Source organism: Salvelinus namaycush, unplaced genomic scaffold, assembly GCF_016432855.1.
Source record: "Salvelinus namaycush isolate Seneca unplaced genomic scaffold, SaNama_1.0 Scaffold485, whole genome shotgun sequence".
Classification (NCBI taxonomy): domain Eukaryota; kingdom Metazoa; phylum Chordata; class Actinopteri; order Salmoniformes; family Salmonidae; genus Salvelinus; species Salvelinus namaycush.
The window spans coordinates 1-27907 of record NW_024061181.1 but is presented as its reverse complement, the minus strand read 5'-3'; the positions used below and the strand labels follow the sequence as shown (position 1 = coordinate 27907).

Below are 27907 nucleotides of genomic sequence, written 5' to 3'. Positions count from 1 at the left end.
AAGAATTTATCTGCACTGTACGTGTGTTAGCTCGCTAGCCAGGCAGATTTACAGGAATGATTACATCAATTGTTTAAATTAACTAGACAACTTGTAAATGCAACAAGTAGTAATATTGTATGATATAAAAGCAGTCACAGCTTTCCAAGAAAAAAAAACCCGGAGACATTTATGGTCTGTTTGCATATATTTTAGAGATTATTTATACAGAACATTTGTATAAAACCTGTATAACAGGTATTTCTAATTATATGACCAATATTTTAGGTTGAATGTAATTTACGACACAATTTCTGATACATCACGTCTTACTTTTATTTTCCTGCATCAGTAAAAACAGGAAATGCATCACCTACTGCCGTTCATACCAATTAGACTGGTTTTGTATTTCTCCCTGACCAAGATGGCTGCCATTTTGGCTCCACTATGGAACTTTGAGGGTTTATGGCATAGCCCCTCTTGTAATTTAATAGGATAATTTAATAGGATCTCTATGGCGCCAACTAGTTACCTACCTAGCTGACGTTAGCTAACCTCATGCACTGTGAATGGACTCAAAATTATCTCGAGAAGGACGCTGTGCCTGGAGGGAAAGACAACAGGTGTCCTAACCAGAATGCTTCTTTATTAATCATGACATGGTTATTATCAGTGAGGAACATTTCACAAGTGGGCTACAAGTCACTGTTGATTTCTTAGCACCATCACAGCATTGATGAAAAATTGACCCCCAAAAAAGGGACACTCCCCCCCCCTTTTTGTTGATCATAATATGTTGATTGATGAGTGAGAGTTAGCATGATTATCTTACTGATCAGAGATGGCGACAACACAGACACAGCGAGAAGAACTCTACCTACTAAGAGACAAAGTCGCGGTTAATTGTCATAGTACTGGCAGTCCTGCATCTCTGTATCACTCTCCATTTTAGGCACTTTCTTGGACATCTGAGCCCTGGATAAATGCTTTGGCCTGTCCATGGTGGTTAACTGCTTTGGCCTGCCTAACTGGCGGGTAGGTCCGATGGGCTTGGCATCATGTGTCCGCTGGTGCTGCCGGAGCCCTTGTTTACGGACAAAGCTCTTGCCGCATTCGATGCACTCGTGGGGTTTCTCTCCTGTATGTGTTCTGAGGTGGACTTTGAGGTCAAATTCTCTGGAGTAAGTCTTGCCACACACAGGGCAGATGAGACACTTTTCTCCCGAGTGAGATCTCATGTGTTTGTGTAGTTCTGGGAGGTTTGAGTATACCTCGCCACACACTAGGCAGGCGTGAGATGTGACGGCCGTGTGGTTCTCCTGGTGTTGTTCAGCTTCTCCCGATGTACAGGGACTACCCTCACCGGTGGACCAGGAGCTGGGATAATCTCCTGTGGGAAAGAAACAGTGTGCAAATCTGAGCTGTTTCAGATATCCTATTTCCTAGTTTTAAAATGTAATTTAATGCCCTATTTGTTTTAATTCCACTTTGTTTTTTCTCTCTCTCTGTAGCCCACACACTATTTGTAGCTTGCAAACCAGGGTCCTACGACTTCCATGAATGTGTTACATGCAACGTGCTACATGTTAAGCTGTTAGGAGTGTAGGCTGTCGTCGTCAATCAGGATTAATCAATAATAATAAATCAACGACAGCATAAAGTGTTCTCACCTGTATGCACTTTCTGATGCGTTTTTAAATTTCCTTTCTGCGTGAAACTCATCCCACACACAGAGCACTGGTAAGGCCTCTCTCCTGTGTGTGTTCTCATGTGTCTGTCCAGGTAATATGTTTGAGGGAACTCCTTCCCACAGTCTGGGCATCTGTGAGTCTCCTTAGCTCTCCTCTGTCGGTGTTCAAGTTCTCTTGATACAGAGGAACTCAAGTCCCCTTCAGAACAGTGAAGCCGCTGATGAATCTTCAGATAGCCTTTCTGAGTGAAACTCTTTCCACAGACTGAGCAAGGATGTTTCTCTCCGGCGTGCGACTTCTCGTGTGTTGTCAAATTTCCTTTTTGAGTAAAACTCTTCTCACACAGAGAGCAAGAGAAAGGCTTCTCTCCTGTGTGGGATCGCTGGTGTACTTTCAGTAATGCTTTATGAGTAAAAGTCTTCTTACACACACAGCAGGCGTAAGGCTTGTCGCCAGCGTTTGTCTTCAAGTGAACCTCCAGAACATTCTTTGAAGAGAACTCTTGTCCACAACAGCAGCCAATCTTGTCATCCGGGTCTGTTTTAATCTGTTCAGAATGTTTCTTCTGGTGGTGGTATCTCAAACTACATTGATGAGTGAAGCCCTTCCCACACTCAGAGCAGGTATAAGGCTTCTCTCCTGTGTGGGTTCTCATGTGTATTTGTAGTGCCGATAATGTCTGGCAGTGTTTCCCACAATCTGGGCATGAGTGGGTCTTTTTCTGCCTCGTTCTGCATTTCATCTGGTGTTGCTCAGGTTCTCCTGATGTAGAGGGTCTCTCCCCACCTGCAGAGTGATGGCTGGGACTCTCTCCTGTGGGGATGAGACAGGACAGATATAGTCAGTGAGACTGAGTCAGACTCAGGTTCTCCTGATGTAGAGGGTCTCTCCCCGCCTGCAGAGTGATGGCTGGGACTCTCTCCTGTGGGGATGAGACAGGACAGATATAGTCAGTGAGACTGAGTCAGGTTCTCCTGATGTAGAGGGTCTCTCCCCGCCTGCAGAGTGATGGCTGGGACTCTCTCCTGTGGGGATGAGACAGGACAGATATAGTCAGTGAGACGGAGTCAGGTTCTCCTGATGTAGAGGGTCTCTCCCCGCCTGCAGAGTGATGGCTGGGACTCTCTCCTGTGGGGATGAGACAGGACAGATATAGTCAGTGAGACTGAGTCAGACTCAGGTTCTCCTGATGTAGAGGGTCTCTCCCCGCCTGCAGAGTGATGGCTGGGACTCTCTCCTGTGGGGATGAGACAGGACAGATATAGTCAGTGAGACTGAGTCAGGTTCTCCTGATGTAGAGGGTCTCTCCCCGCCTGCAGAGTGATGGCTGGGACTGAGTCTAAGTTTACTGTACATACCTACTGGGTTTCTCCATTGTTTTACACCACCTCCCGTGCTACTCCCATTCAGATTTAGGGCAACATACAAGACTGAGTCCCAAATCATGCCACCCTATTTCCCTATATAGTGCACCACTTTTGATTAGAGCCCAGTGGACCATAGAGAGCCTGGCTCCAGCTACCCACCTGTATTATCTAGTTCCCAGTCTTCTTCTTCTTTGACTACGATATTAAATGTTGGTGTTTCACTGTTGATGTCCAGACTCACAGTAACCCTCTCCTGACCCTGCAGTGTGTCTTTCTGATCACCATGGTTACTGTCCTCCTGGTCACCATGGTTCCTGTCAGGACCCAGGGACACAGTGGGTTGGGGTTCAGTGGAGCAGGATGGAGACGGGCTGGACGGGTCTTCAGAGTCCTATATGATGAAGAGTGACAGTGCAGTTTTCACAACAAGCTTCATTATGAAAGATGGACTCAGCAATATGACACCATCCTTAACAGCAAGGCAATGTCTCTGCTTGTTATAGAAATGACCATTTCTCAGTAAAGAAACCGTTCCAACTAAATATACCTGGTTTAAAAACGATCAATCAATGCAAACCAAATTACAGCAGCTAATTTTCATTGGATTTTCATTCACCTAGCTAGCTAGCAAGTTACCTTATGTTAGCTAACGTTAGATACCTACTAGAAAACAAAACCACATCATCAAGCAACAACAACGTAACTAGCTAGTACTGCTGTTGCTAGCATGCGTTGTACTCTACAAAATACTGAGCAACTTGACTTGCAAGCTAGCCGCACCATTTGGTATAGCAACAAACGAGCAGTTTGCAGAGCAGAAAAGTGATGTGGCTAGCACACGTTCAGATTACTACCTCTTCCATTGTAAATCAATCCCTGAGCTAGCTAGCTAACTGATAAATTAGATATAAATCTAGTTTAGTTTTAATTTATGATGACTGCCAATTTTGTTGGTCGTAACCTCGCGTCTCGTTGGATGTAGGCTGGGAAATACCAACACCTGAGAATATTTAATCGAAAGTTACTGTATTATTTTTACAAATAGCTATGCTAACGTTACAATGTACATTTAAATAAACTGGTAAATAAACTGTCAAACTCTCTTTGGCTTCGTACTTCCGGTTTAGGTTGTCTTTTGAGTGTGCATTAGCGCCGAAATGCGGTCTGGAAGTTAAAGGCAATAGATTACAGATCTCTTGCAGTGGTGCAACGTACTTAATTAAGTCAAAATACTTTGAGGTACTACATAAGTAGTTTTGGGGGGTATCTGTACTTTACATTTTCGACAACTTTTTACTCCAAATAATGTACTTTTTACTCCATACATTTTCCCTGACACCCAAAAGTACCCATTACATTTCGAATGCTAGCGGGACAGGAAAATGTTTCAATACACGCATGTATCAAGATAACATCCCTGGTCATTCCTACTGCCTCTGATCTGGCAGACTCACTAAACAGAGAACATCCCTGGTCATTCCTACTGCCTCTGATCTGGCAGACTCACTAAACACAAATATGTTGTAAAATATGTCTGAGTGTTGGAGTAAAACTGTTGAGTAAATGAGGGATACAAATTATGTTATGGTGTAGGATGCATTTTCCTGGCATGGTTTTGGGAAACGCTGCCTTAGAGCACGTGTCAAACTCATTCCGGGGAGGGCCGAGTGTCTGCAGGTTTTCGCTCCACCCTTGTACTTGATTGACGAATAAAGGCCACTCTTTAGTAAGGATCTCTGTCTTAATTGAAAGGAAAAAAACAAATACCTGCAAACACTCGTCCCTCATTACAGCCAATTTGAGTGATCACCCTAAACCAGGGCTCTCCAACACTGTTCCTGTGAAGCTACCGTCCTGTAGGTTTAAACCAGGGCTCTCCAACCCTGTTCCTGGGGAGCTACCGTCCTGTAGGTTATAAACAGGGCTCTCCAACACTGTTCCTGGGGAGCTACCATCCTGTAGGTTTAAACCAGGGCTCTACAACACTGTTCCTGGGGAGCTACCGTCCTGTAGGTTATAAACAGGGCTCTCCAACACTGTTCCTGGGGAGCTACCGTCCTGTAGGTTTAAACCAGGGCTCTCCAACATTGTTCCTGTGGAGCTACCGTCCTGTAGGTTTAAACCAGGGCTCTCCAACACTGTTCCTGGGGAGCTACCGTCCTGTAGGTTTAAACCAGGGCTCTACAACACTGTTCCTGGGGAGCTACCGTCCTGTAGGTTTAAAGCAGGCCTCTCCAACACTGTTCCGTCCTGTAGGTTTAAAGCCGGCCTCTCCAACACTGTTCCGTCCTGTAGGTTTAAACCAGGCCTCTCCAACACTGTTCCATCCTGTAGGTTTAAAGCAGGCCTCTCCAACACTGTTCCGTCCTGTAGGTTTAAAGCAGGCCTCTCCAACACTGTTCCGTCCTGTAGGTTTAAAGCAGGCCTCTCCAACACTGTTCCGTCCTGTAGGTTTAAAGCAGGCCTCTCCAACACTGTTCCATCCTGTAGGTTTAAACCAGGCCTCTCCAACACTGTTCCGTCCTGTAGGTTTAAAGCAGGCCTCTCCAACACTGTTCCGTCCTGTAGGTTTAAAGCAGGCCTCTCCAACACTGTTCCGTCCTGTAGGTTTAAAGCAGGCCTCTCCAACACTGTTCCATCCTGTAGGTTTAAAGCAGGCCTCTCCAACACTGTTCCGTCCTGTAGGTTTAAAGCAGGCCTCTCCAACACTGTTCCATCCTGTAGGTTTAAACCAGGCCTCTCCAACACTGTTCCTGGGGAGCTACCGTCCTGTAGGTTTAAAGCAGGCCTCTCCAACACTGTTCCATCCTGTAGGTTTAAAGCAGGCTTCTCCACACTGTTCCATCCTGTAGGTTTCAACCAGGACTCTACAACACTGTTCCATCCTGTAGGTTTTTGCTACAACCTTCATGTAGCGCACCTGATTCTAATAATTAGCTGGTTGATGAGCTGATTCTAATAATTAGCTGATTGATGAGCTGAATCTGGTTAGTTACAACTGGGGTTGGAGCGAAACATGTAGGAGGGTTGCTCTCCAGGAACAAGGTTGGAGATCCCTGGCTGAAACCCATTTCCTTTATTCTGGCAGTTACCTGTAGCTATCTGACCGCTTCTGAAATCAAATGTTTTATAGACCCCTTTCTGTTTGCAAACATTCCCGCAAGTTGGTGGAAGAACAAGGGGGAGTTCTTATAGAATGCCAGCAAAAAAAGCCTCTATTTACATGTTGCTTATCAGTGCATTTCACACTACTATTGGATTATACTTGGATTTTAAGGCTCGTATGAATGTCCTGCTTAATATGTTTGTGTCATCACAAATCAACTGCATTATACTTAAACTAGTAAAATGTATTTTTGGCTAGCTTTTGCGACTGGCTATAATCATTGAGCGTTAGCATTCTAGCTAACAACTGCTACATCCAAAATAGTTATTTTGCAAAGATCACAACCAAATATAATCTTAGCGACTGTTCAAGAAAGAATCAAAACATCATTGTAAGCCTATAAGAACCCCAAAAAGTGTATTTTGTTTAGAAGTAATAAGAACGTCAATCTAGGCTATGTTGAATGGCTTTCTTACTGCCGCGAAAGAGTCGCGCATCTGTGACGTCAGTGTGTCCTGGATAAGGGTAATAAAGGAGAGACGTTTTCCCCCAAATGTTCATTTATTAGACCATGGCGTTATATGAAATGCAAGTCATTTCTTAGTATCATGATAGCTTCAATAAGTAAAATAAGATATATGAAATAAAATGCACAGGATTACATAGTATGATTATCTTACACAACACAGTGGACTGTATTGTACTGATTACAACAACACACACACAAATACGTGAGTGCATACAGACATGCGCACACACCAGAAAGAAGAACGATTCTGTAGTCATAAGAGGCATTGTGGGTGTCCAAAATAGCACCCTATTCCCTATATAGTGCACTACATTTCAGCAGAGCCCTTAAGGTTCCCATATGGGCCCTGGTCAAAAGTAGTGCACTATATAGGGAATAGGGTGCCATTTGGGATGAAGTTATGGACCCAGCCACATGTTTAAAGGTGCCAGTACTGCCAGTGTCCTCTCTCCATCTGCGGTAAGGGCATGAGTCTCTCATATTTACATTGATGTATGTATTTTTTGCTTAGCTCTTCCTACCCTGGGTGATTGGTTAGACCTTCCACTACTAGAGCCTACCCTGGGTGGTCTGCCTAAATGGCGGGTCGGTCCCATGGGCTTGGGAGCATGTGACCGCTGGTGTTGTTGGAGATTGTTTTTCCGGACGTAGGCCTTCCCGCAGTCATAGCACTGGTATGGTCTCTCTCCTGTGTGCGTTCTGAGGTGGACTCGGAGGTCGTATTCCCGGGTGTAAGTCTTGCCACATTCAGGGCAGAGATAGTGTTTTTCTCCCCTGGGGGACATGGTGGGTTTCTGTGCTGACGGGAGGTGGTGGCTTACCTCCCTCTGTGGTGCCGGATGGTTGTGGGTTTGTGGTGCCGGATGGTTGTGGGTTTGTGGTGCCGGATGGTTGTGGGTTTGTGGTGCCGGTAGGTTGTGGGTTTGTGGTGCCGGTAGGTTGTGGGTTTGTGGTGCCGGTAGGTTGTGGGTTTGTGGTGCCGGAAGGTTGTGGGGTTGTGGTGCCGGTAGGTTGTGGGGTTGTGGTGCCGGTAGGTTGTGGGGTTGTGCTGCCGGTAGGTTGTGGGTTTGTGGTGCCGGTAGGTTGTGGGTTTGTGGTGCCGGAAGGTTGTGGGTTTGTGGTGCCGGTAGGTTGTGGGTTTGTGGTGCCGGAAGGTTGTGGGTTTGTGGTGCCGGAAGGTTGTGGGGTTGTGGTGCCGGAAGGTTGTGGGGTTGTGGTGCCAGTAGGTTGTGGGGTTGTGGTGCCGGTAGATTGTGGGGTTGTGGTGCCGGTAGATTGTGGGTTTGTGGTGCCGGAAGGTTGTGGGTTTGTGGTGCCGGTGGGTTGTGGGTTTGTGGTGCCGGTGGGTTGTGGGTTTGTGGTGCCGGTGGGTTGTGGGTTTGTGGTGCCGGTGGGTTGTGGGTTTGTGGTGCCGGTGGGTTGTGGGTTTGTGGTGCCGGTAGGTTGTGGGTTTGTGGTGCCGGTAGATTGTGGGTCCCCTCCTTGCCAATCTGATTCAGGCAGCGTTGTGGTTTCCCAACATCATGTCTGTTGTCCGGAGGTTGTTTCGCTGCTTCTGAAGAAGTCGTCCTCATGTCCATGTCAGGCAGCAAACTGGGATCCCTGCCTGCATGACAGACAAACGGACGGAGAGACAGACACAAGGCAACAATGTTATTGTTAAGGTGTGGATGAGTATACTAAGTCATGGTTTACATGTTGTTTTAAACAACATGGTTTTGATCACTGACAGTTTGCTAGTCGTCCATCAGGATGGATTCATGGTAAAGGAGGACACTCACCTGTGTGCACTTTAAAATGCGTTTTGAGATTCCCTTTCTGGTTGAACCTCATCCCACACACAGAGCACTGGTAAGGCCTCTCTCCTGTGTGTGTTCTCATGTGTCTCTCCAGTTTGTTTGCTTGTGTGAACTCCTTCCCACAGTCCGGACACTTGTGAAATCTCTTTGGTCGCCATCGTTCCTCTCCCCCAGAACAGTTGAATCGCTCGTGGGTCATCAGGAGTCCTTTACTGATGAAGCCCTTGCCACACTCAGAGCAGAGGTAAGGCATCTCTCCTGTGTGTGTTCGCTCGTGGACTTTTAACGTATACTTACTAGAGCAGGTCCGTCCGCACACAGAGCACAGGGGCTTCTCCTCGGTGTGTGTTCGCTCGTGGGCTTTCCAAGCCGGTTTGTGATAGTAACCCTTGCCACAGAAAGAGCAAGAGTAAGGCATCTCTCCTGTATGGGATCTCTGGTGTTCTTTTAATGATTCTTTATTGAACCTCTTGCCACACACACAGCAGGTGTAAGGCTTGGCTCCAGTGTCCGTCTTCAAGTGAACCTCCAGAACGCACTTTGAGGAGAACTCTTGTCCACAGCAGCAGGTCATCTTCTCATTCGGGTCTGTTTTAATCTGTTCAGAATTCCTCTTTTGGTGGTATCTCAAACTACATTGATGAGCGAAACCCTTCCCACACTCAGAGCAGGTATAAGGCTTCTCTCCTGTGTGTGTTCGCTGGTGTGTTTTCAAAGCTTGCCTAATAATGAACGTTTTCTCACACACAAAGCAAGCGTAAGGCTTCTCTCCTGTGTGGGTTCTCATGTGTATTTGTAGTGCCGATAATGTCTGGCAGTGTTTCCCACAATCTGGGCATGGGTGGGTCTTTTTCTGCCTCGTTCTGCGTTTCATCTGGTGTTGCTCAGGTTCTCCTGATGTAGAGGGTCTCTTCCCACCTGCAGAGTGATGGCTGGGACTCTCTCCTGTGGGGATGAGACAGGACAGATATAGTCAGTGAGACTGAGTCAGACTCAGTGTGCATATGCATACCTACCGGGTTTCTCCCTTATTTTACAATATCTCCTGTGCTTCTCCTGTTGTAGAATTTATGGCAAAGCTATCCAAGACAGCACCCTATAAAGTGCACTAATTTTGACCATAGCCATAGGGTTCTGGTCAAGAGTAGTGGACTATATAGGGAATAGGGTGCCATTCTGGTCAACAGTAGTGCACTATATAGGGAATAGGATGCCATTCTGGTCTACAGTAGTGCACTATAAAGGGAATAGGGTGCCATTCTGGTCTACAGTAGTGCACTATAAAGGGAATAGGGTGCCATTCTGGTCTACAGTAGTGCACTATAAAGGGAATAGCATACCCTTTGGGACTCATCCCAAGTTAGCCTGGCTCCAGCTACCCACCTGTATTATCTAGTTCCCAGTCTTCTTCTTCTTTGACTACAATATTAAATGTTGGTGTTTCACTGTTGATGTCCAGACTCACAGTAACCCTCTCCTGACCCTGCGCTGTGTCTTTCTGATCACCATGGTTACTGTCCTCCTGGTCACCATGGTTCCTGTCAGGACCCGGGGACACAGTGGGTTGGGGTTCAGTGGAGCAGGATGGAGACGGGCTGGACGGGTCTTCAGAATCCTATATGATGAAGAGTGACAGCGCAGTTTTAACAGCACACTAGCTAGTTCCATTATTTAATATGTAGATTTAGCAATATGACACCATCCTAAATAGCAAGGCAATTTTTTTGTTTGCTTGTTATGGAAAAAGACAACTTCTCTTTGAAATAAACCTTTCCAGCTAAGTATAACTGGTTTAGGAACTTATCAGTGGAGAAGGTGGAAAGCTTCAGGTTCCTCAGCGTACACATCCCTGACAATCTGAAACGGTCCCCCCACACAGACAGTGTGGTGAAGAAGGCACAACAGCGCCTCTTCAACCTCAGGAGGCTGAAGAAATGTATCTTAGCCCTGAAGACCCTAACAAACTTTTACAGATGCACAATTGAGAGCATCCTGTCGGGCTGCATCACCACCTGGTACGGCAACTGCACCGCCCGCAACCGCAGGGCTCTCCAGAGGGTGGTGCGGTCTGCCCAACGCATCACCAGGGGCACACTACCTGCCCTCCAGGACACTTACAGCACCCGATGTCACAGGAAGGCCAAAAAGATCATCAAGGACATCAACCACCCGAGCCACAGCCTGTTCACCCCGCTATCATCCAGAAGGCAAGGTCAGTACAGGTGCATCAAAGTTGGACAGGTAGGCTGAAAAACAGCTTCTATCTCAAGGCCATGAGACTTTTAAATAGCCATCACTAGATGACTTCCACCCGGTTACTCAACCCTGCACCTTAGAGGCTGCTGCCCTATATACACCGACATGGAATCTCTGGCCACTTTAATAATGGAACACTGGTCACTTTAAAAATGTTTACATACTGCTTTAGTCTTACGTATATACTGTATTCTATTTTACTTTATTTTAGTCAATGCCACTCCGACATTGCTCGTCCTAATGTTTATATATTTCTTGATTCCATTAATTTACTTTTAGATTTGTGTATTGTTGTGTATTGTTAGATACTAATGCACTGTTGGAGCCAGGAACACAAGCATTTCGCTACACCCGCAATAAAATATGCTAAATATGTGTATATGACCAATAACATTTGATATCAATCAATGCAAACCAAAATACACCAGCTACTGTTGATTGTATTGTCATTCATCTAGCTAGCTGGCCAGTTAACTAGCTACGTTACCTTCATAGAAAACATCATATCAGCAAGCTACAACATTGTTAGCTAGTAACGTTACTGATGTTGCTACCATTCGCTGTAGTCTATAAAATACTGAGCAACTTGATTTGCTAGCTAGCCACAACATTTGGTATAGCAACCGCTGAGCAGATTGCAGAAAAGAGATGTGGCTAGCACACATTCAGATTCTTACCTCGTCCATAGCATAGGGAATTAATCCCTGAGCTAACTAACTAGAAAGCTAGTTTAGTTTAAACTGTATAATGATGACTGACAATGTTGTTGGTCGTAACCTCGAGTCTCGTTGGATGAAAGCTGGGAAATACCAACGCCTGAGACTATTTAATCAAAAGCTGCGTTCTTACTTTCATACATTTTTCTGCAAAAGTGTTTTGAACGATGAGGTGTTATAAGTGAAGTTCGGTAAACTGTCCAACTCAGTTTGGCTTCCTACTTCTGGTATGAGGTCGTATTTTGTTTGTGCTTTAGCGCCCCTATTCGGTCTGGAGAACAAAGACAATGGAGTACAAGTCTCTTGCAACGTAGCTGTCTGACCGTTTCTGAAGTCAAATGTTTTTTTATAGATAAAGGTAATAAAGAGAGAAATACATTTTTCCCCCCTCCCAATGTTAATTTATTGGTCCATGGCATTTATGACATGCAAGTCACTGTGGATTTCTTAGTATCATGACAGCTTCAATAAGTAACATAAGATATAAAAAAACACAAGGACTAAAATGCAAACACTTCATTTTTGTTGATTAAAATATGCACAGGATGACAACTACAGTTGGAGTGATTATCTTACACAATACAGCAGACTTTATTGTACTGATCACAGATGAGGAAGCAACACACACACACCACCATCCGGGCTGAAGTGTAAAGACAACAGATGACATCTCTTACAACTTAGCCATCTCTGCTTATACTGTCAATGAAATTAAAATGTTATAAGGCATATACAAAAAGGGCCAACGTTTGACACTGGCATTATGACATGTACGTCACTGTGGATTTGTTTTGTATCATTACAGCTTCAATAAGTAACATAAGATATTTTTTTAAACACTAGAATGGACAAAAATGCAATCGCTTAATTTTTGTTGATTAAAAATATGTACGTTACTATAACTACAGTTGGCAAGATTATCTTGCTCAGTGGTAACGATTATTATACTGATCATAAATGAGGAAGCAACAACATGCACGCACACACTCACACACACACACACACACACACACACACACACACACACACACACACACACACACACACACACACACACACACACACACACACACACACAAACGGAAGCAAGAAGAACAGTTCTGTTTAGTCACGAGAGACATAGTGTGTCCAAAATGGCACCCTATTCCATTTATAGTGCACTACATTTGTCCAGAACCCCATGAGCCCTGGTCAAAAGTAGTGCACTATATAGGGAATAGGATGCCAGACATAGCCATGGAGTTTAAAGGTGCCAGTACTGCCAGTGTTCTCTCTCCATGTCTGGTAACGGCATGGGTCTCTCCACTCGATGTAAAGGCATGGGTCTCTCCACTGTATGGAACGGCATGGCTCTCTCTACACTAGAGCACGGAGGCATGGGTTTATCAACCCTGGACAACTGCTGCTTAGAGCTTCCCATCCTGGGTGATTGGTGAGGTCTTCTGCTACTGGAACCCATGCTGACGGGCCTGCCTAACTGACGGGTCGGTCCCATGGGCTTGGGAGCATGTGACCGCCGGTGTTGACGGAGCCCTTGTTTCCGAACAAAGGTCTTTCCGCATTCATCACACTGGTACGGTCTCTCTCCTGTGTGCGTTCTGAGGTGGACTCGGAGGTCGTATTCCCGGGTGTAAGTCTTGCCACATTCAGGGCAGAGATAGTGTTTTTCTCCCCTGGGGGACATGGTGGGTTTCTGTGCTGACGGGAGGTGGTGGGATGTTCCCTCCCTCTGTGGTGCCGGGAGGTGTTGGCTTCCCTCCCTCTGTGGCGCCGGGAGGTGGTGGGATGTTTCCTCCCTCTGTGGCGCCGGGAGGTGTTGGGATGTTTCCTCCCTCTGTGGCGCCGGGAGGTGGTGGGATGTTTCCTCCCTCTGTGGCGCCGGGAGGTGGTGGGATGTTTCCTCCCTCTGTGGCGCCGGGAGGTGGTGGGATGTTTCCTCCCTCTGTGGCGCCGGGAGGTGGTGGGATGTTCCCTCCTCGTCATGCTGATGGAGGCAGCGTTGTGGTCTCCCAGCTTTACGTCTGTTGTCCCGAGGTTGTTCAGAGGGAGTCTCCATGTCAGCCACTAAACTGGGATCCCCTCCTGTATAGACAAGACACACAGACACTCAGTGAGCCCATATGGGCCCTGGTCAAAAGTAGTGCACTATAGATGAATAGGGTGTCGTTTGGGACTCAACCAATGCAACATGCAAGAATGTTATTGTTAAGGTGTGGATGAGTATACATTTACATTTACATTTAAGTCATTTAGCAGACGCTCTTATCCAGAGCGACTTACAAATTTTACCTTTATTTAACTAGGCAAGTCAGATTAGAACAAATTCTTATTTTCAATGACGGCCTAGGAACAGCGGGTTAACTGCCTTGTTCAGGGGCAGAACGACAGATTTTTAACTTGTCAGCTCGGGGATTCGATCTTACAACCTTTCGGTTATTAGTCCAACGCTCTAACCACTAGACTACCTGCCGCCCCAGTATACTAAGTCATTGTTTACATGTTGTTTTAAACAACAGGGTTTTGTTCACTGACAGTTTGCTAGTCGTCCATCAGGATGGATTCATGGTAAAGGAGGACACTCACCTGTGTGCACTTTAAAATGCGTTTTGAGATTCCCTTTCTGGTTGAACCTCATCCCACACACAGAGCACTGGTAAGGCCTCTCTCCTGTGTGTGTTCTCATGTGTCTCTCCAGTTTGTTTGCTTGTGTGAACTCCTTCCCACAGTCCGGACACTTGTGAAATCTCTTTGCTCGCCGTCGTTCCTCTCCCCCAGAACAGTTGAATCGCTGGTGGGTCGTCAGGTATGCTTTACTGAGGAAGCCCTTGCCACACTCAGAGCAGAGGAAAGGCTTCTCTCCTGTGTGTGTTCGTTGGTGGACTTTTAATGTAGTCTTATTAGAGAAGGTCCGTCCGCACACAGAGCACAGGGGCTTCTCCTCGGTGTGTGTTCGCTCGTGGGCTTTCCAAGCCGGTTTTTGGTAGTAACCCTTGCCACAGAAAGAGCAAGAGTAAGGCATCTCTCCTGTATGGGATCTCTGGTGTTCTTTTAGCCGTTCTTTTTTACCGAACCCCTTGCCACACACACAGCAAGTGTAAGGCTTGGCTCCAGTGTCTGTCTTCAAGTGAACCTCCAGAACGCACTTTGAGGAGAACTCTTGTCCACAGCAGCAGGTCACCTTGTCAGCGGAGTCTTTCTTCTGGTGTAATCTCAAGCTACTTTGATAAGTGAAGCCCTTCCCACACTCAGAGCAGAGGTAAGGCTTCTCTCCAGTGTGGATTCTCTGGTGGACCTTCAGTGCTGATAACGATGGGCAGTGTCTTCCACACTCGGGGCAGGAGTGGGTCTTCCTGACTCCCCATTTCCTCTTCTGTTGTTCAGGTTCTCCTGAAGCAGGACTCTGTCCTTTACTCTTCTCCGTCTCCTCTCCTGTGTGTGTCCTGTTCTCCGTCTCCTCTCCTGTGTGGGTCCTGTTCTGGTGTCTCCTTAGTGTGTACAAGGAGACAAACTTCCTCCCACACGCTAGGCAGCTGTGAGTCTTAGTTTTGCGTTTCACTCGTCGTTGTTCAGGTTCTTCTGATTCGGAATGTTCAGGATCTTCGTATTCGGAATGTTCTGGATCTTCGGATTCGGGATGTTCTGGTTCTTCCGATGAAGAGGGACTATATTCACTGGCAGATGGTTGGTTGGGACTCTCACCTGTGGGACAGAGACGGGAGAGAATAAGGACCAGAGGAGTCCAGCTCATGTTGTTATTCTTCATTAGGTCCTGGGGTATAATATCCTGTCCAGTGGGTGTACTTGTACATTCTGTCCCAAGGCTTGTACAACAAGCTGCCTTCCGTTACAGAAACAGGAGATAGGCTCCTGCACCTAGGCGTGCCTAATTACCTACAGACTGTGCGGTCTTTCGTTCAATCCAGCACTAACACGAAAACGAACACAAAGTGCTCTAAGTTAATGGACATTAAAGTACATCTCATCTTAACACATCTAATCACTTACCTGTAACACAACAATCCCAGTCGTCTTCCTCCTCCTTGACGACAACAACTTTTTGTAGAACTATCCGCAGACTACCCAGTTTTGACCTCTGGTCACCATGGTTCCTGTCAGGACCCGGTGATGACGCCGAGAGTTGGGGTTCTGAAGAACTGGCTGGGGACTGTCTGGATGGGTCTTCTGAGTCCTACGATACAACATAGAGAGTGTGTCAGTGCAGTCTTAACAAAGTGATAAGGATCTGGGCCTATACATTAATAAAGCGTCTCAGAGTATTGGTGCTGATCTACGATCAGGTCCCACCCCCCTATCTACATAATTCATTCGTTATGATCCGAAATGGCTAAACTGATCCTAGATCGGGCTAAATAGCCTGCGATTCTAGGCTGCTGAAGCTGAGCTAATCTGTATCTGATCTACTATAATTATCTGGCAAGTAACTGTGAAGTCTCTGTGACTGGGATGTAATACTCACGTCACTCACGTTCTCCCTCCGTTCTGGTGGTATGTGTCTCTCTGGAGCTGGGTCTGTCAACCTCTCAGCGCCCCTCTCGTTCTTGGTTCTGCTTGGTTCGGTGCCGTCCAGTGTGTCCACTTGCGCTGACTGGCTGAGGCTAGCATCTTGCTGTATTGTTTTGATGTCGTTTTGCAGTTGGAGTAACCAAGACATTCCCTGGTCCTCTAATTTCATTAAATCATCACTTTCACAATATTCTTCTATTTTACGACGCAACGAGCGATAATTCTTCCCTTTAACGTCGGAGCCATCTTGGCCAGCTATTCCACAACGTTCACACAGGTAACGTAAATTGTTCTCGGTTAAATTCCACAAACTCTGCTCGATTCCATCCAACAACGTTTCCCTCTCTCCACTCATATTGTCCTACCCACGTACCAACAAAAATGTAGTCAATGGCAAGACAGCTACAATCCGTTAAATAGATTGTTAATGAGTTAGTACAGTATTCTGAAGTGATGCAGCTAGCTAAATATTTACCCTTCTAGCTAGCTTCTCGTCGACTACTTCCTATTTTCTTCTTCACCTTTTTGATTCTACTGTAATGTTGTTGTTTTTTGTAATGTTTGCAAACCAACTGAAAATGCGCATTACCGCCACCTACTGTACTGGAGTGTGAATACAAACAGGACGTAAAACTGGAGAATTTCCGAATAGGTACTGAACGGTTTGTTGAATTGAGAGATGCAAGTTGTTGCAATGATGATTTATTCAATCAAATACCTTATGCAGAAGGTCCCACTGACCGTCTTCACATGATGTAGGTATACTACTGCTGCCAGTCATCAGGTTTCTTAGCACCATCAGGGAGCTTCAATAAAGTAAAGATCATGTGTTGTGTCAATGAATTAAACAGACATATCTGCAATAGGATACAGTAACTAATGATATCATGAACCTAATTAATTCCTCATCAATGGCTCTGATCAGGTCCTTCAAATAGAGTCAGCGCAGGAGTGAGGATTGTGTTTGGGCTCCCGAGTGGTGCAGCGGTCTAAGGCACTGCATCTCAGTGCAAGAGGAGTCACTACAGTCCCTGGTTCGATTCCAGGCTGTAACACACCCGGACGTTATTGGGAGTCCCATAGGGCGGTGCGCAATTTACTTAAAACAAATATTTTTTAAATGTAACCTTTAATTAACTAGGCAAGTCGGTTAAGAACAAATTGTTATTTACAATGCGGATTTGAACCAGGGGCTGTGACGCCTCTTGCACTGAGATGCAGTGTCTTAGACTGCTGCGCCACTCTGGAGCCCAATTGGCCCAGAGTCGTCTGGGTTTGGCCGGGGTAGGCCGACATTGTAAATAAGAATTGGTTCTTATCTGACTTGCCTAGTTACCTAAAGGTTAAAAATAAAAGGCACTGGACAGAGGATTGTGTTTGTTTTGGTGCTCATGTTGCTGGGGATCGGAGGTGTCTGGTGTGAGAGAGGCAGGTTGAGGTGGCAAGAGTAGTGCAGAAGCTGTTGAGGCAGTGAAGAAAGTAGAGGAAGATGGGTAGGCCATCATTGTAAATAAGAATTTGTTCTTAACTGACTGGTCTAGTTAAATAAAGGTTCAAAAAAGAAATATATATCTGATGGCCTTGAGATAGAAGCTGTTTTTCAGTCTCTCGGTCCCAGCTTTGATGCACCTGTACTGACATCTCCTTCTGGATGATAGCGGGGTGAACAGGCAGTGGCTCGGGTGGTTGTTGTCCTTGATGATCTTTTTGGCCTTCCTGTGACATCGGGAGCTGTAGGTGTCCTGGAGGGCAGGTAGTTTGCCCCCGGTGATGCGTTGGGCAGACAGCACCACCCTCTGCAGAGCAGACAGAAGCCATTTGACATACAGAAATGCATGTCGGTGTCGTAGCCACCAGCATCTCTCTCTCTCTCTGGGGTTTGACCTTCTCCTCCTTTGTATACAGTGCATTTGGAAAGTATTCAGACCCCTTCTCTTTTTTCACATTTTGTTACATTACAGCCTTATTCAAAAATGTATTAAATAAATAAAAATGACTCATCAAACTACACACAATAACCCATAATGACAAAGCAAAACTGTTAAAAAAATATATATTTTTGCAAAACATAAATATCTTATTTAGTAAGTATTCAGACCCTTTGCTATGAGAGTTGAAATTGAGCTCAGGTGCATCCTGTTTCTATTGATCATCCTTGAGATGTTTCTACAACTAGATTGGAGTCCACCTGTGGTAAATTGAATTGATTGGACATGATTTGGAAAGACACACCCCCGTCTATATAAGGTCCCACAGTTGACAGTGAATGTCAGAGCAAAAACCAAGTTTTTGGAAGCAAACCACTCGATTTCGTCTCTGCGTTATATTGGCATCGAACATGTCACCCTCCCTAGGAGAGGGGGTGACCTTGATCATTTATTGTTAAAACGAGAGGCTGCCTGGATCTTTAACTTAAAGACCCTTGCTCCCTTCGGTCTCAACGTAGACTTTGATTTGTAAGCCATTCTTGTGATTATTGTGACTTTGCCATTGTAATTGTTTGTAAGCTTGTGTAGTCTAAAATAAATCTATGATCGTATGCTATCCATTTGTTTTTTGTATGCTGTTCTTTGTATGCCATTTTAATATTTGATAATTAACCAATAATATTAGGCCACACTTGGCCATGATTACAGACACCTGTGTCTTTTGACACTATATAAACAAGTCATACCGCAGTGTTTGATCATACCCTGATGAAGACAGCTTGGCTGTCGAAACGTTGGAACTTACATTTTTGCATCTGAGCTCCTAGAGTGTGCGGCTCTCCTTTATTTTCAGGTTTTCTACTCTGCTAGCCAGCACCTCGCCTAAATAGGTGTGCGTTTCTTTTTTCTTCTAGAGCGAAAACCAAGCCATGAGGTCGAAGGAGTTGTCCGTAGACAAGAACACAGTGGCCTCCATCATTCTTGGAGACGTTCGGAGGCTTGGGGAATTAACCTGTTTGGGCTGCAGGGGGAGTATTGAGTAGCCAGATAAAAGGTGCCCATTTCAAACGGCCTCGTACTCAATTCTTGCTCGTACAATATGCATATTATTATTACTATTGGATAGAAAACACTATCTAGTTTCTAAAACCGTTTGGATTATTTCTCTGAGTGAAACAGAACTCATTCTGCAGCACATTTCCTGACCAGGAAGTGGAAAGTCTGAAATCGATGCTCTGTTCTACTTCCTGCCTATACATGGGCATGATACGTAAGAGTCTACGTGCACTTCATACACCTTCCCCTGGATGTCAAGAGGCGGTGAGAGAAGAAATTTCGTGTTTATCTTGGTCTGAGGTGGAATAAAAGCTCTTTGTATGACGTGACCGTCCATTTTCTGTTTTCTGGAGCGCGCGAAAGGGGACATGGATTTGCCTTCTGTTTAGCTGTCGTGATTTATACCTGAAATATGCACATTTTTCTAACAAAACATATGCTATACAATAAATATGTTATCAGACTGTCATCTGATGAAGTTGTTTCTTGGTTAGTGGCTATTTATATCTTTATTTGGACGAATTTGTGATAGCTACTGATGGAGTAAAAAACTGGTGGAGTAAAAAAAGTGGTGTCTTTTGCTAACGTGGTTAGCTAATAGATTTACATATTGTGTCTTCCCTGTAAAACATTTTAAAAATCGGACATGTTGGCTGGATTCACAAGATGTGTACCTTTAATATGCTGTATTGGACTTGTTACTGTGTGAAAGGTAAATATTTAAAAAAAATATCTTTTGAATTTTGCGCCCTGCACTTTGAGCTGGCTGTTGTCATAAGTGTACCGGTGTCGGGCTGCAGCCATAAGAAGTTTTTAAGGAGTATAAAAACCAATGTGAAAGATAAGGAGCGGAGATTCTGGGGAAGACAGATCAGGAGCTGACTGATGTGTTAGAAGGAGCTGACTGATGTATTAGAAGGAGCTGACTGATGTGTTAGAAGGAGCTGACTGATGTGTTAGAAGGAGCTGACTGATGGGTTAGAAGGAGCTGACTGATGTATTAGAAGGAGCTGACTGATGTGTTAGAAGGAGCTGACTGATGTGTTAGAAGGAGCTGACTGATGGGTTAGAAGGAGCTGACTGATGGGTTAGAAGGAGCTGACTGATGTGTTAGAAGGAGCTGACTGATGTGTTAGAAGGAGCTGACTGATGTGTTAGAAGGAGCTGACTGATGGGTTAGAAGGAGCTGACTGATGTGTTAGAAGGAGCTGACTGATGTGTTAGAAGGAGCTGACTGATGTATTAGAAGGAGCTGACTGATGTGTTAGAAGGAGCTGACTGATGGGTTAGAAGGAGCTGACTGATGTGTTAGGAGCTGACTGATGTGTTAGAAGGAGCTGACTGATGTGTTAGGAGCTGACTGATGTATTAGAAGGAGCTGACTGATGTGTTAGAAGGAGCTGACTGATGTGTTAGAAGGAGCTGACTGATGTGTTAGAAGGAGCTGACTGATGTGTGAGAAGGAGCTGACTGATGTGTTAGAAGGAGCTGACTGATGTGTTAGAAGGAGCTGACTGATGTGTTAGAAGGAGCTGACTGATGTGTTAGAAGGAGCTGACTGATGTGTGAGAAGGAGCTGACTGATGTGTGAGAAGGAGCTGACTGATATGTGAGAAGGAGCTGACTGATATGTGAGAAGGAGCTGACTGATGTGTGAGAAGGAGCTGACTGATGTGTGAGAAGGAGCTGACTGATGTGTTAGAAGGAGCTGACTGATGTGTTAGAAGGAGCTGACTGATGTGTTAGAAGGAGCTGACTGATGTGTTAGAAGGAGCTGACTGATGTGTTAGAAGGAGCTGACTGATGTGTGAGAAGGAGCTGACTGATGTGTGAGAAGGAGCTGACTGATGTGTGAGAAGGAGCTGACTGATGTGTTAGAAGGAGCTGACTGATGTGTTAGAAGGAGCTGACTGATGTGTTAGAAGGAGCTGACTGATGTGTTAGAAGGAGCTGACTGATGTGTTAGAAGGAGCTGACTGATATGTGAGAAGGAGCTGACTGATGTGTGAGAAGGAGCTGACTGATGTGTGAGAAGGAGCTGACTGATGTGTTAGAAGGAGCTGACTGATGTGTTAGAAGGAGCTGACTGATGTATTAGAAGGAGCTGACTGATGTATTAGAAGGAGCTGACTGTGACTGATGTGTTATAAGGAGCTGACTGATGTATTAGAAGGAGCTGACTGATGTATTAGAAGGAGCTGACTGATGTGTTATAAGGAGCTGACTGATGTATTAGAAGGAGCTGACTGATGTATTAGAAGGAGCTGACTGATGTATTAGAAGGAGCTGACTGATGTGTTAGAAGGAGCTGACTGATGTGTTAGAAGGAGCTGACTGATGTATGAGAAGGAGCTGACTGATGTGTTAGGAGCTGACTGATGTATTAGAAGGAGCTGACTGATGTATTAGAAGGAGCTGACTGATGTGTTAGAAGGAGCTGACTGATGTGTTAGAAGGAGCTGACTGATGTGTTAGAAGGAGCTGACTGATGTATTAGAAGGAGCTGACTGATGTATTAGAAGGAGCTGACTGATGTGTTAGAAGGAGCTGACTGATGTATTAGAAGGAGCTGACTGATGTGCTAGAAGGAGCTGACTGATGTGTTAGAAGGAGCTGACTGATGTATTAGAAGGAGCTGACTGATGTATTAGAAGGAGCTGACTGATTTATTAGAAGGAGCTGACTGATGTATGAGAAGGAGCTGACTGATGTGTTAGGAGCTGACTGATGTGTTAGGAGCTGACTGATGTATTAGAAGGAGCTGACTGATGTATTAGAAGGAGCTGACTGATGTATTAGAAGGAGCTGACTGATGTGTTAGAAGGAGCTGACTGATGTGTTAGAAGGAGCTGACTGATGTATTAGAAGGAGCTGACTGATGTATTAGAAGGAGCTGACTGTGACTGATGTGTTATAAGGAGCTGACTGATGTATTAGAAGGAGCTGACTGATGTATTAGAAGGAGCTGACTGATGTGTTATAAGGAGCTGACTGATGTATTAGAAGGAGCTGACTGATGTATTAGAAGGAGCTGACTGATGTATTAGAAGGAGCTGACTGATGTGTTAGAAGGAGCTGACTGATGTGTTAGAAGGAGCTGACTGATGTATGAGAAGGAGCTGACTGATGTGTTAGGAGCTGACTGATGTATTAGAAGGAGCTGACTGATGTATTAGAAGGAGCTGACTGATGTGTTAGAAGGAGCTGACTGATGTGTTAGAAGGAGCTGACTGATGTGTTAGAAGGAGCTGACTGATGTATTAGAAGGAGCTGACTGATGTATTAGAAGGAGCTGACTGATGTGTTAGAAGGAGCTGACTGATGTATTAGAAGGAGCTGACTGATGTGCTAGAAGGAGCTGACTGATGTGTTAGAAGGAGCTGACTGATGTATTAGAAGGAGCTGACTGATGTATTAGAAGGAGCTGACTGATTTATTAGAAGGAGCTGACTGATGTATGAGAAGGAGCTGACTGATGTGTTAGGAGCTGACTGATGTGTTAGGAGCTGACTGATGTATTAGAAGGAGCTGACTGATGTATTAGAAGGAGCTGACTGATGTATTAGAAGGAGCTGACTGATGTGTTAGAAGGAGCTGACTGATGGGTTAGAAGGAGCTGACTGATGTGTTAGGAGCTGACTGATGTGTTAGGAGCTGACTGATGTATGAGAAGGAGCTGACTGATGTGTTAGGAGCTGACTGATGTGTTAGGAGCTGACTGATGTATTAGAAGGAGCTGACTGATGTATTAGAAGGAGCTGACTGATGTATTAGAAGGAGCTGACTGATGTATTAGAAGGAGCTGACTGATGTATTAGAAGGAGCTGACTGATGTATTAGAAGGAGCTGACTGATGTATTAGAAGGAGCTGACTGATGTGTTAGAAGGAGCTGACTGATGGGTTAGAAGGAGCTGACTGATGTGTTAGGAGCTGACTGATGTGTTAGGAGCTGACTGATGTGTTAGAAGGAGCTGACTGATGTGTTAGGAGCTGACTGATGTATTAGAAGGAGCTGACTGATGTGTTAGAAGGAGCTGACTGATGTGTTAGAAGGAGCTGACTGATGTGTTAGAAGGAGCTGACTGATGTGTGAGAAGGAGCTGACTGATGTGTTAGAAGGAGCTGACTGATGTGTTAGAAGGAGCTGACTGATGTGTTAGAAGGAGCTGACTGATGTATTAGAAGGAGCTGACTGATGTATTAGAAGGAGCTGACTGATGTGTTATAAGGAGCTGACTGATGTATTAGAAGGAGCTGACTGATGTATTAGAAGGAGCTGACTGATGTATTAGAAGGAGCTGACTGATGTGTTAGAAGGAGCTGACTGATGTGTTAGAAGGAGCTGACTGATGTATGAGAAGGAGCTGACTGATGTGTTAGGAGCTGACTGATGTATTAGAAGGAGCTGACTGATGTATTAGAAGGAGCTGACTGATGTGTTAGAAGGAGCTGACTGATGTGTTAGAAGGAGCTGACTGATGTATTAGAAGGAGCTGACTGATGTATTAGAAGGAGCTGACTGATGTGTTAGAAGGAGCTGACTGATGTATTAGAAGGAGCTGACTGATGTGCTAGAAGGAGCTGACTGATGTGTTAGAAGGAGCTGACTGATGTATTAGAAGGAGCTGACTGATGTATTAGAAGGAGCTGACTGATTTATTAGAAGGAGCTGACTGATGTATGAGAAGGAGCTGACTGATGTGTTAGGAGCTGACTGATGTGTTAGGAGCTGACTGATGTATTAGAAGGAGCTGACTGATGTATTAGAAGGAGCTGACTGATGTATTAGAAGGAGCTGACTGATGTGTTAGAAGGAGCTGACTGATGGGTTAGAAGGAGCTGACTGATGTGTTAGGAGCTGACTGATGTGTTAGGAGCTGACTGATGTATGAGAAGGAGCTGACTGATGTGTTAGGAGCTGACTGATGTGTTAGGAGCTGACTGATGTATTAGAAGGAGCTGACTGATGTATTAGAAGGAGCTGACTGATGTGTGAGAAGGAGCTGACTGATGTGTGAGAAGGAGCTGACTGATGTGTTAGAAGGAGCTGACTGATGTGTTAGAAGGAGCTGACTGATGTGTGAGAAGGAGCTGACTGATGTGTGAGAAGGAGCTGACTGATGTGTTAGAAGGAGCTGACTGATGTGTTAGAAGGAGCTGACTGATGTGTTAGAAGGAGCTGACTGATGTGTTAGAAGGAGCTGACTGATGTATTAGAAGGAGCTGACTGATGTATTAGAAGGAGCTGACTGATGTGTTAGAAGGAGCTGACTGATGTATTAGAAGGAGCTGACTGATGTATTAGAAGGAGCTGACTGATGTGTTAGAAGGAGCTGACTGATGTGTTAGAAGGAGCTGACTGATGTGTTAGAAGGAGCTGACTGATGTGTTAGAAGGAGCTGACTGATGTGTTAGAAGGAGCTGACTGATGTATTAGAAGGAGCTGACTGATGTGTTAGAAGGAGCTGACTGATGGGTTAGAAGGAGCTGACTGATGTGTTAGGAGCTGACTGATGTGTTAGAAGGAGCTGACTGATGTGTTAGGAGCTGACTGATGTATTAGAAGGAGCTGACTGATGTGTTAGAAGGAGCTGACTGATGTGTTAGATGGAGCTGACTGATGTGTTAGAAGGAGCTGACTGATGTGTGAGAAGGAGCTGACTGATGTGTTAGAAGGAGCTGACTGATGTGTTAGAAGGAGCTGACTGATGTGTTAGAAGGAGCTGACTGATGTGTTAGAAGGAGCTGACTGATGTGTGAGAAGGAGCTGACTGATGTGTGAGAAGGAGCTGACTGATATGTGAGAAGGAGCTGACTGATATGTGAGAAGGAGCTGACTGATGTGTGAGAAGGAGCTGACTGATGTGTGAGAAGGAGCTGACTGATGTGTTAGAAGGAGCTGACTGATGTGTTAGAAGGAGCTGACTGATGTGTTAGAAGGAGCTGACTGATGTGTTAGAAGGAGCTGACTGATGTGTTAGAAGGAGCTGACTGATGTGTGAGAAGGAGCTGACTGATGTGTGAGAAGGAGCTGACTGATGTGTGAGAAGGAGCTGACTGATGTGTTAGAAGGAGCTGACTGATGTGTTAGAAGGAGCTGACTGATGTGTTAGAAGGAGCTGACTGATGTGTTAGAAGGAGCTGACTGATGTGTTAGAAGGAGCTGACTGATATGTGAGAAGGAGCTGACTGATGTGTGAGAAGGAGCTGACTGATGTGTGAGAAGGAGCTGACTGATGTGTTAGAAGGAGCTGACTGATGTGTTAGAAGGAGCTGACTGATGTATTAGAAGGAGCTGACTGATGTATTAGAAGGAGCTGACTGTGACTGATGTGTTAGAAGGAGCTGACTGATGTATTAGAAGGAGCTGACTGATGTATTAGAAGGAGCTGACTGATGTGTTATAAGGAGCTGACTGATGTATTAGAAGGAGCTGACTGATGTATTAGAAGGAGCTGACTGATGTATTAGAAGGAGCTGACTGATGTGTTAGAAGGAGCTGACTGATGTGTTAGAAGGAGCTGACTGATGTATGAGAAGGAGCTGACTGATGTGTTAGGAGCTGACTGATGTATTAGAAGGAGCTGACTGATGTATTAGAAGGAGCTGACTGATGTGTTAGAAGGAGCTGACTGATGTGTTAGAAGGAGCTGACTGATGTGTTAGAAGGAGCTGACTGATGTATTAGAAGGAGCTGACTGATGTATTAGAAGGAGCTGACTGATGTGTTAGAAGGAGCTGACTGATGTATTAGAAGGAGCTGACTGATGTGCTAGAAGGAGCTGACTGATGTGTTAGAAGGAGCTGACTGATGTATTAGAAGGAGCTGACTGATGTATTAGAAGGAGCTGACTGATTTATTAGAAGGAGCTGACTGATGTATGAGAAGGAGCTGACTGATGTGTTAGGAGCTGACTGATGTGTTAGGAGCTGACTGATGTATTAGAAGGAGCTGACTGATGTATTAGAAGGAGCTGACTGATGTATTAGAAGGAGCTGACTGATGTGTTAGAAGGAGCTGACTGATGTGTTAGAAGGAGCTGACTGATGTATTAGAAGGAGCTGACTGATGTATTAGAAGGAGCTGACTGTGACTGATGTGTTATAAGGAGCTGACTGATGTATTAGAAGGAGCTGACTGATGTGTTAGAAGGAGCTGACTGATGTGTTAGAAGGAGCTGACTGATGTATTAGAAGGAGCTGACTGATGTATTAGAAGGAGCTGACTGATGTATTAGAAGGAGCTGACTGATGTGTTAGAAGGAGCTGACTGATGTGTTAGAAGGAGCTGACTGATGTATGAGAAGGAGCTGACTGATGTGTTAGGAGCTGACTGATGTATTAGAAGGAGCTGACTGATGTATTAGAAGGAGCTGACTGATGTGTTAGAAGGAGCTGACTGATGTGTTAGAAGGAGCTGACTGATGTGTTAGAAGGAGCTGACTGATGTATTAGAAGGAGCTGACTGATGTATTAGAAGGAGCTGACTGATGTGTTAGAAGGAGCTGACTGATGTATTAGAAGGAGCTGACTGATGTGCTAGAAGGAGCTGACTGATGTGTTAGAAGGAGCTGACTGATGTATTAGAAGGAGCTGACTGATGTATTAGAAGGAGCTGACTGATTTATTAGAAGGAGCTGACTGATGTATGAGAAGGAGCTGACTGATGTGTTAGGAGCTGACTGATGTGTTAGGAGCTGACTGATGTATTAGAAGGAGCTGACTGATGTATTAGAAGGAGCTGACTGATGTATTAGAAGGAGCTGACTGATGTGTTAGAAGGAGCTGACTGATGGGTTAGAAGGAGCTGACTGATGTGTTAGGAGCTGACTGATGTGTTAGGAGCTGACTGATGTATGAGAAGGAGCTGACTGATGTGTTAGGAGCTGACTGATGTGTTAGGAGCTGACTGATGTATTAGAAGGAGCTGACTGATGTATTAGAAGGAGCTGACTGATGTATTAGAAGGAGCTGACTGATGTATAGAAGGAGCTGACTGATGTAATTCAGAAGGTAGCTTGACTGATTTATTGAAGGAGCTTCTGGATGTGTTTAGAAGGGAGCGACTGATGGTTGAAGGAGCTTGACTGATGTGTTTAGGAGCATGCTGGATGTTGTTAGGAGCTGACTGATGTGTTAGAATAGCTTGACTGATGTGTTAGAGCTGACTGATGTATTAGAAGGACTGACTGATGTGTTAGACAAGGAGCGGACTGATGTGTTTACAAGGAGCTGTAACATGTGTTGTAGAAGGAGCTGACTGATGTGTGAGAAGGAGCTGGACTGATGTGTTAGAAGGAGCTGACCTATGTTGTTAGAAGGAGCTGACGATTTGTTAGAAGGAGCTGACTGATGTATTAGAAGGAGCTGACTGATGTATTAGAGGAGCTGACTGATGTGTTATAAAGGAGCTGACTGTGTATTTAGAGGAGCTGACTGAATGTATTAGAAGGAGCTGACTGATGTATTAGAAGGAGCTGACTGATGTGTTAGAAGGAGCTGACTGATGTGTTAGAAGGAGCTGACTGATGTATGAGAAGGAGCTGACTGATGTGTTAGGAGCTGACTGATGTATTAGAAGGAGCTGACTGATGTATTAGAAGGAGCTGACTGATGTGTTAGAAGGAGCTGACTGATGTGTTAGAAGAGCTGACTGATGTATTAGAAGAGCTGACTGATGTATTAGAAGGAGCTGACTGATGTGTTAGAAGGAGCTGACTGATGTATTAGAAGGAGCTGACTGATGTGCTAGAAGGAGCTGACTGATGTGTTAGAAGGAGCTGACTGATGTATTAGAAGGAGCTGACTGATGTATTAGAAGGAGCTGACTGATTTATTAGAAGGAGCTGACTGATGTATGAGAAGGAGCTGACTGATGTGTTAGGAGCTGACTGATGTGTTAGGAGCTGACTGATGTATTAGAAGGAGCTGACTGATGTATAGAAGGAGCTGACT

General features: G+C 45.1%; 3 protein-coding genes across 5 annotated transcripts; all 3 read right to left on the bottom strand.

Annotated features, from left to right (window-relative positions):
• Positions 1-205: 205 nt before the first annotated feature.
• On the bottom strand, positions 206-4228 carry LOC120041608 (zinc finger protein 182-like). Of its 2 annotated transcripts, none has more exons than XM_038986478.1 (4): positions 3818-4228; positions 3197-3428; positions 1650-2483; positions 206-1369 (listed from the first exon to the last, which is right to left on the bottom strand). In XM_038986478.1, exons 1-4 carry the CDS (start codon positions 3818-3820, stop codon positions 879-881), a joined length of 1560 nt encoding a protein of 519 aa, XP_038842406.1. In that variant the 5' UTR covers positions 3821-4228; the 3' UTR covers positions 206-878. The 2 variants fall into 2 exon arrangements, with proteins under 2 accessions (XP_038842406.1, XP_038842405.1); XM_038986477.1 differs by having other exon boundaries at positions 3892-4228.
• A 2467-nt stretch (positions 4229-6695) lies between these two features.
• On the bottom strand, positions 6696-11612 carry LOC120041605 (zinc finger protein 27-like). The gene is made up of 4 exons (XM_038986474.1): positions 11405-11612; positions 9855-10086; positions 8454-9416; positions 6696-8278 (listed from the first exon to the last, which is right to left on the bottom strand). The coding sequence occupies exons 1-4, from the start codon at positions 11411-11413 to the stop codon at positions 7155-7157; spliced, it is 2328 nt and encodes a 775-aa protein (XP_038842402.1). The 5' UTR covers positions 11414-11612; the 3' UTR covers positions 6696-7154.
• A 245-nt stretch (positions 11613-11857) lies between these two features.
• On the bottom strand, positions 11858-16474 carry LOC120041604 (zinc finger protein 329-like). Of its 2 annotated transcripts, XM_038986473.1 has the most exons (5): positions 15921-16474; positions 15449-15632; positions 14027-15142; positions 13411-13525; positions 11858-13374 (listed from the first exon to the last, which is right to left on the bottom strand). In XM_038986473.1, exons 1-5 carry the CDS (start codon positions 16320-16322, stop codon positions 12687-12689), a joined length of 2505 nt encoding a protein of 834 aa, XP_038842401.1. In that variant the 5' UTR covers positions 16323-16474; the 3' UTR covers positions 11858-12686. The 2 variants fall into 2 exon arrangements, with proteins under 2 accessions (XP_038842401.1, XP_038842399.1); XM_038986471.1 differs by having other exon boundaries at positions 11858-13525; positions 15921-16473.
• Positions 16475-27907: the final 11433 nt, after the last annotated feature.

Excerpts from the sequence above, each read along its gene's own strand:
- LOC120041604 (XM_038986471.1), bottom strand. The coding sequence starts at position 16,322 with ATGAGTGGAGAGAGGGAAACGTTGTTGGATGGAATCGAGCAGAGTTTG. Across the intron at positions 15,633-15,920 it reads GGAGGGAGAACGTGAGTGAC|GACTCAGAAGACCCATCCAG; the intron begins GTGAGTATTACA and ends GTTGTATCGTAG. Across the intron at positions 13,526-14,026 it reads GCATTTTAAAGTGCACACAG|GAGGGGATCCCAGTTTAGTG; the intron begins GTGAGTGTCCTC and ends TTGTCTATACAG.
- LOC120041605 (XM_038986474.1), bottom strand. Across the intron at positions 9,417-9,854 it reads CTGGGAACTAGATAATACAG|GAGAGAGTCCCAGCCATCAC; the intron begins GTGGGTAGCTGG and ends TCATCCCCACAG. Across the intron at positions 8,279-8,453 it reads GCATTTTAAAGTGCACACAG|GCAGGGATCCCAGTTTGCTG; the intron begins GTGAGTGTCCTC and ends TCTGTCATGCAG.
- LOC120041608 (XM_038986477.1), bottom strand. Across the intron at positions 2,484-3,196 it reads CTGGGAACTAGATAATACAG|GAGAGAGTCCCAGCCATCAC; the intron begins GTGGGTAGCTGG and ends TCATCCCCACAG. Across the intron at positions 1,370-1,649 it reads GCATCAGAAAGTGCATACAG|GAGATTATCCCAGCTCCTGG; the intron begins GTGAGAACACTT and ends TCTTTCCCACAG.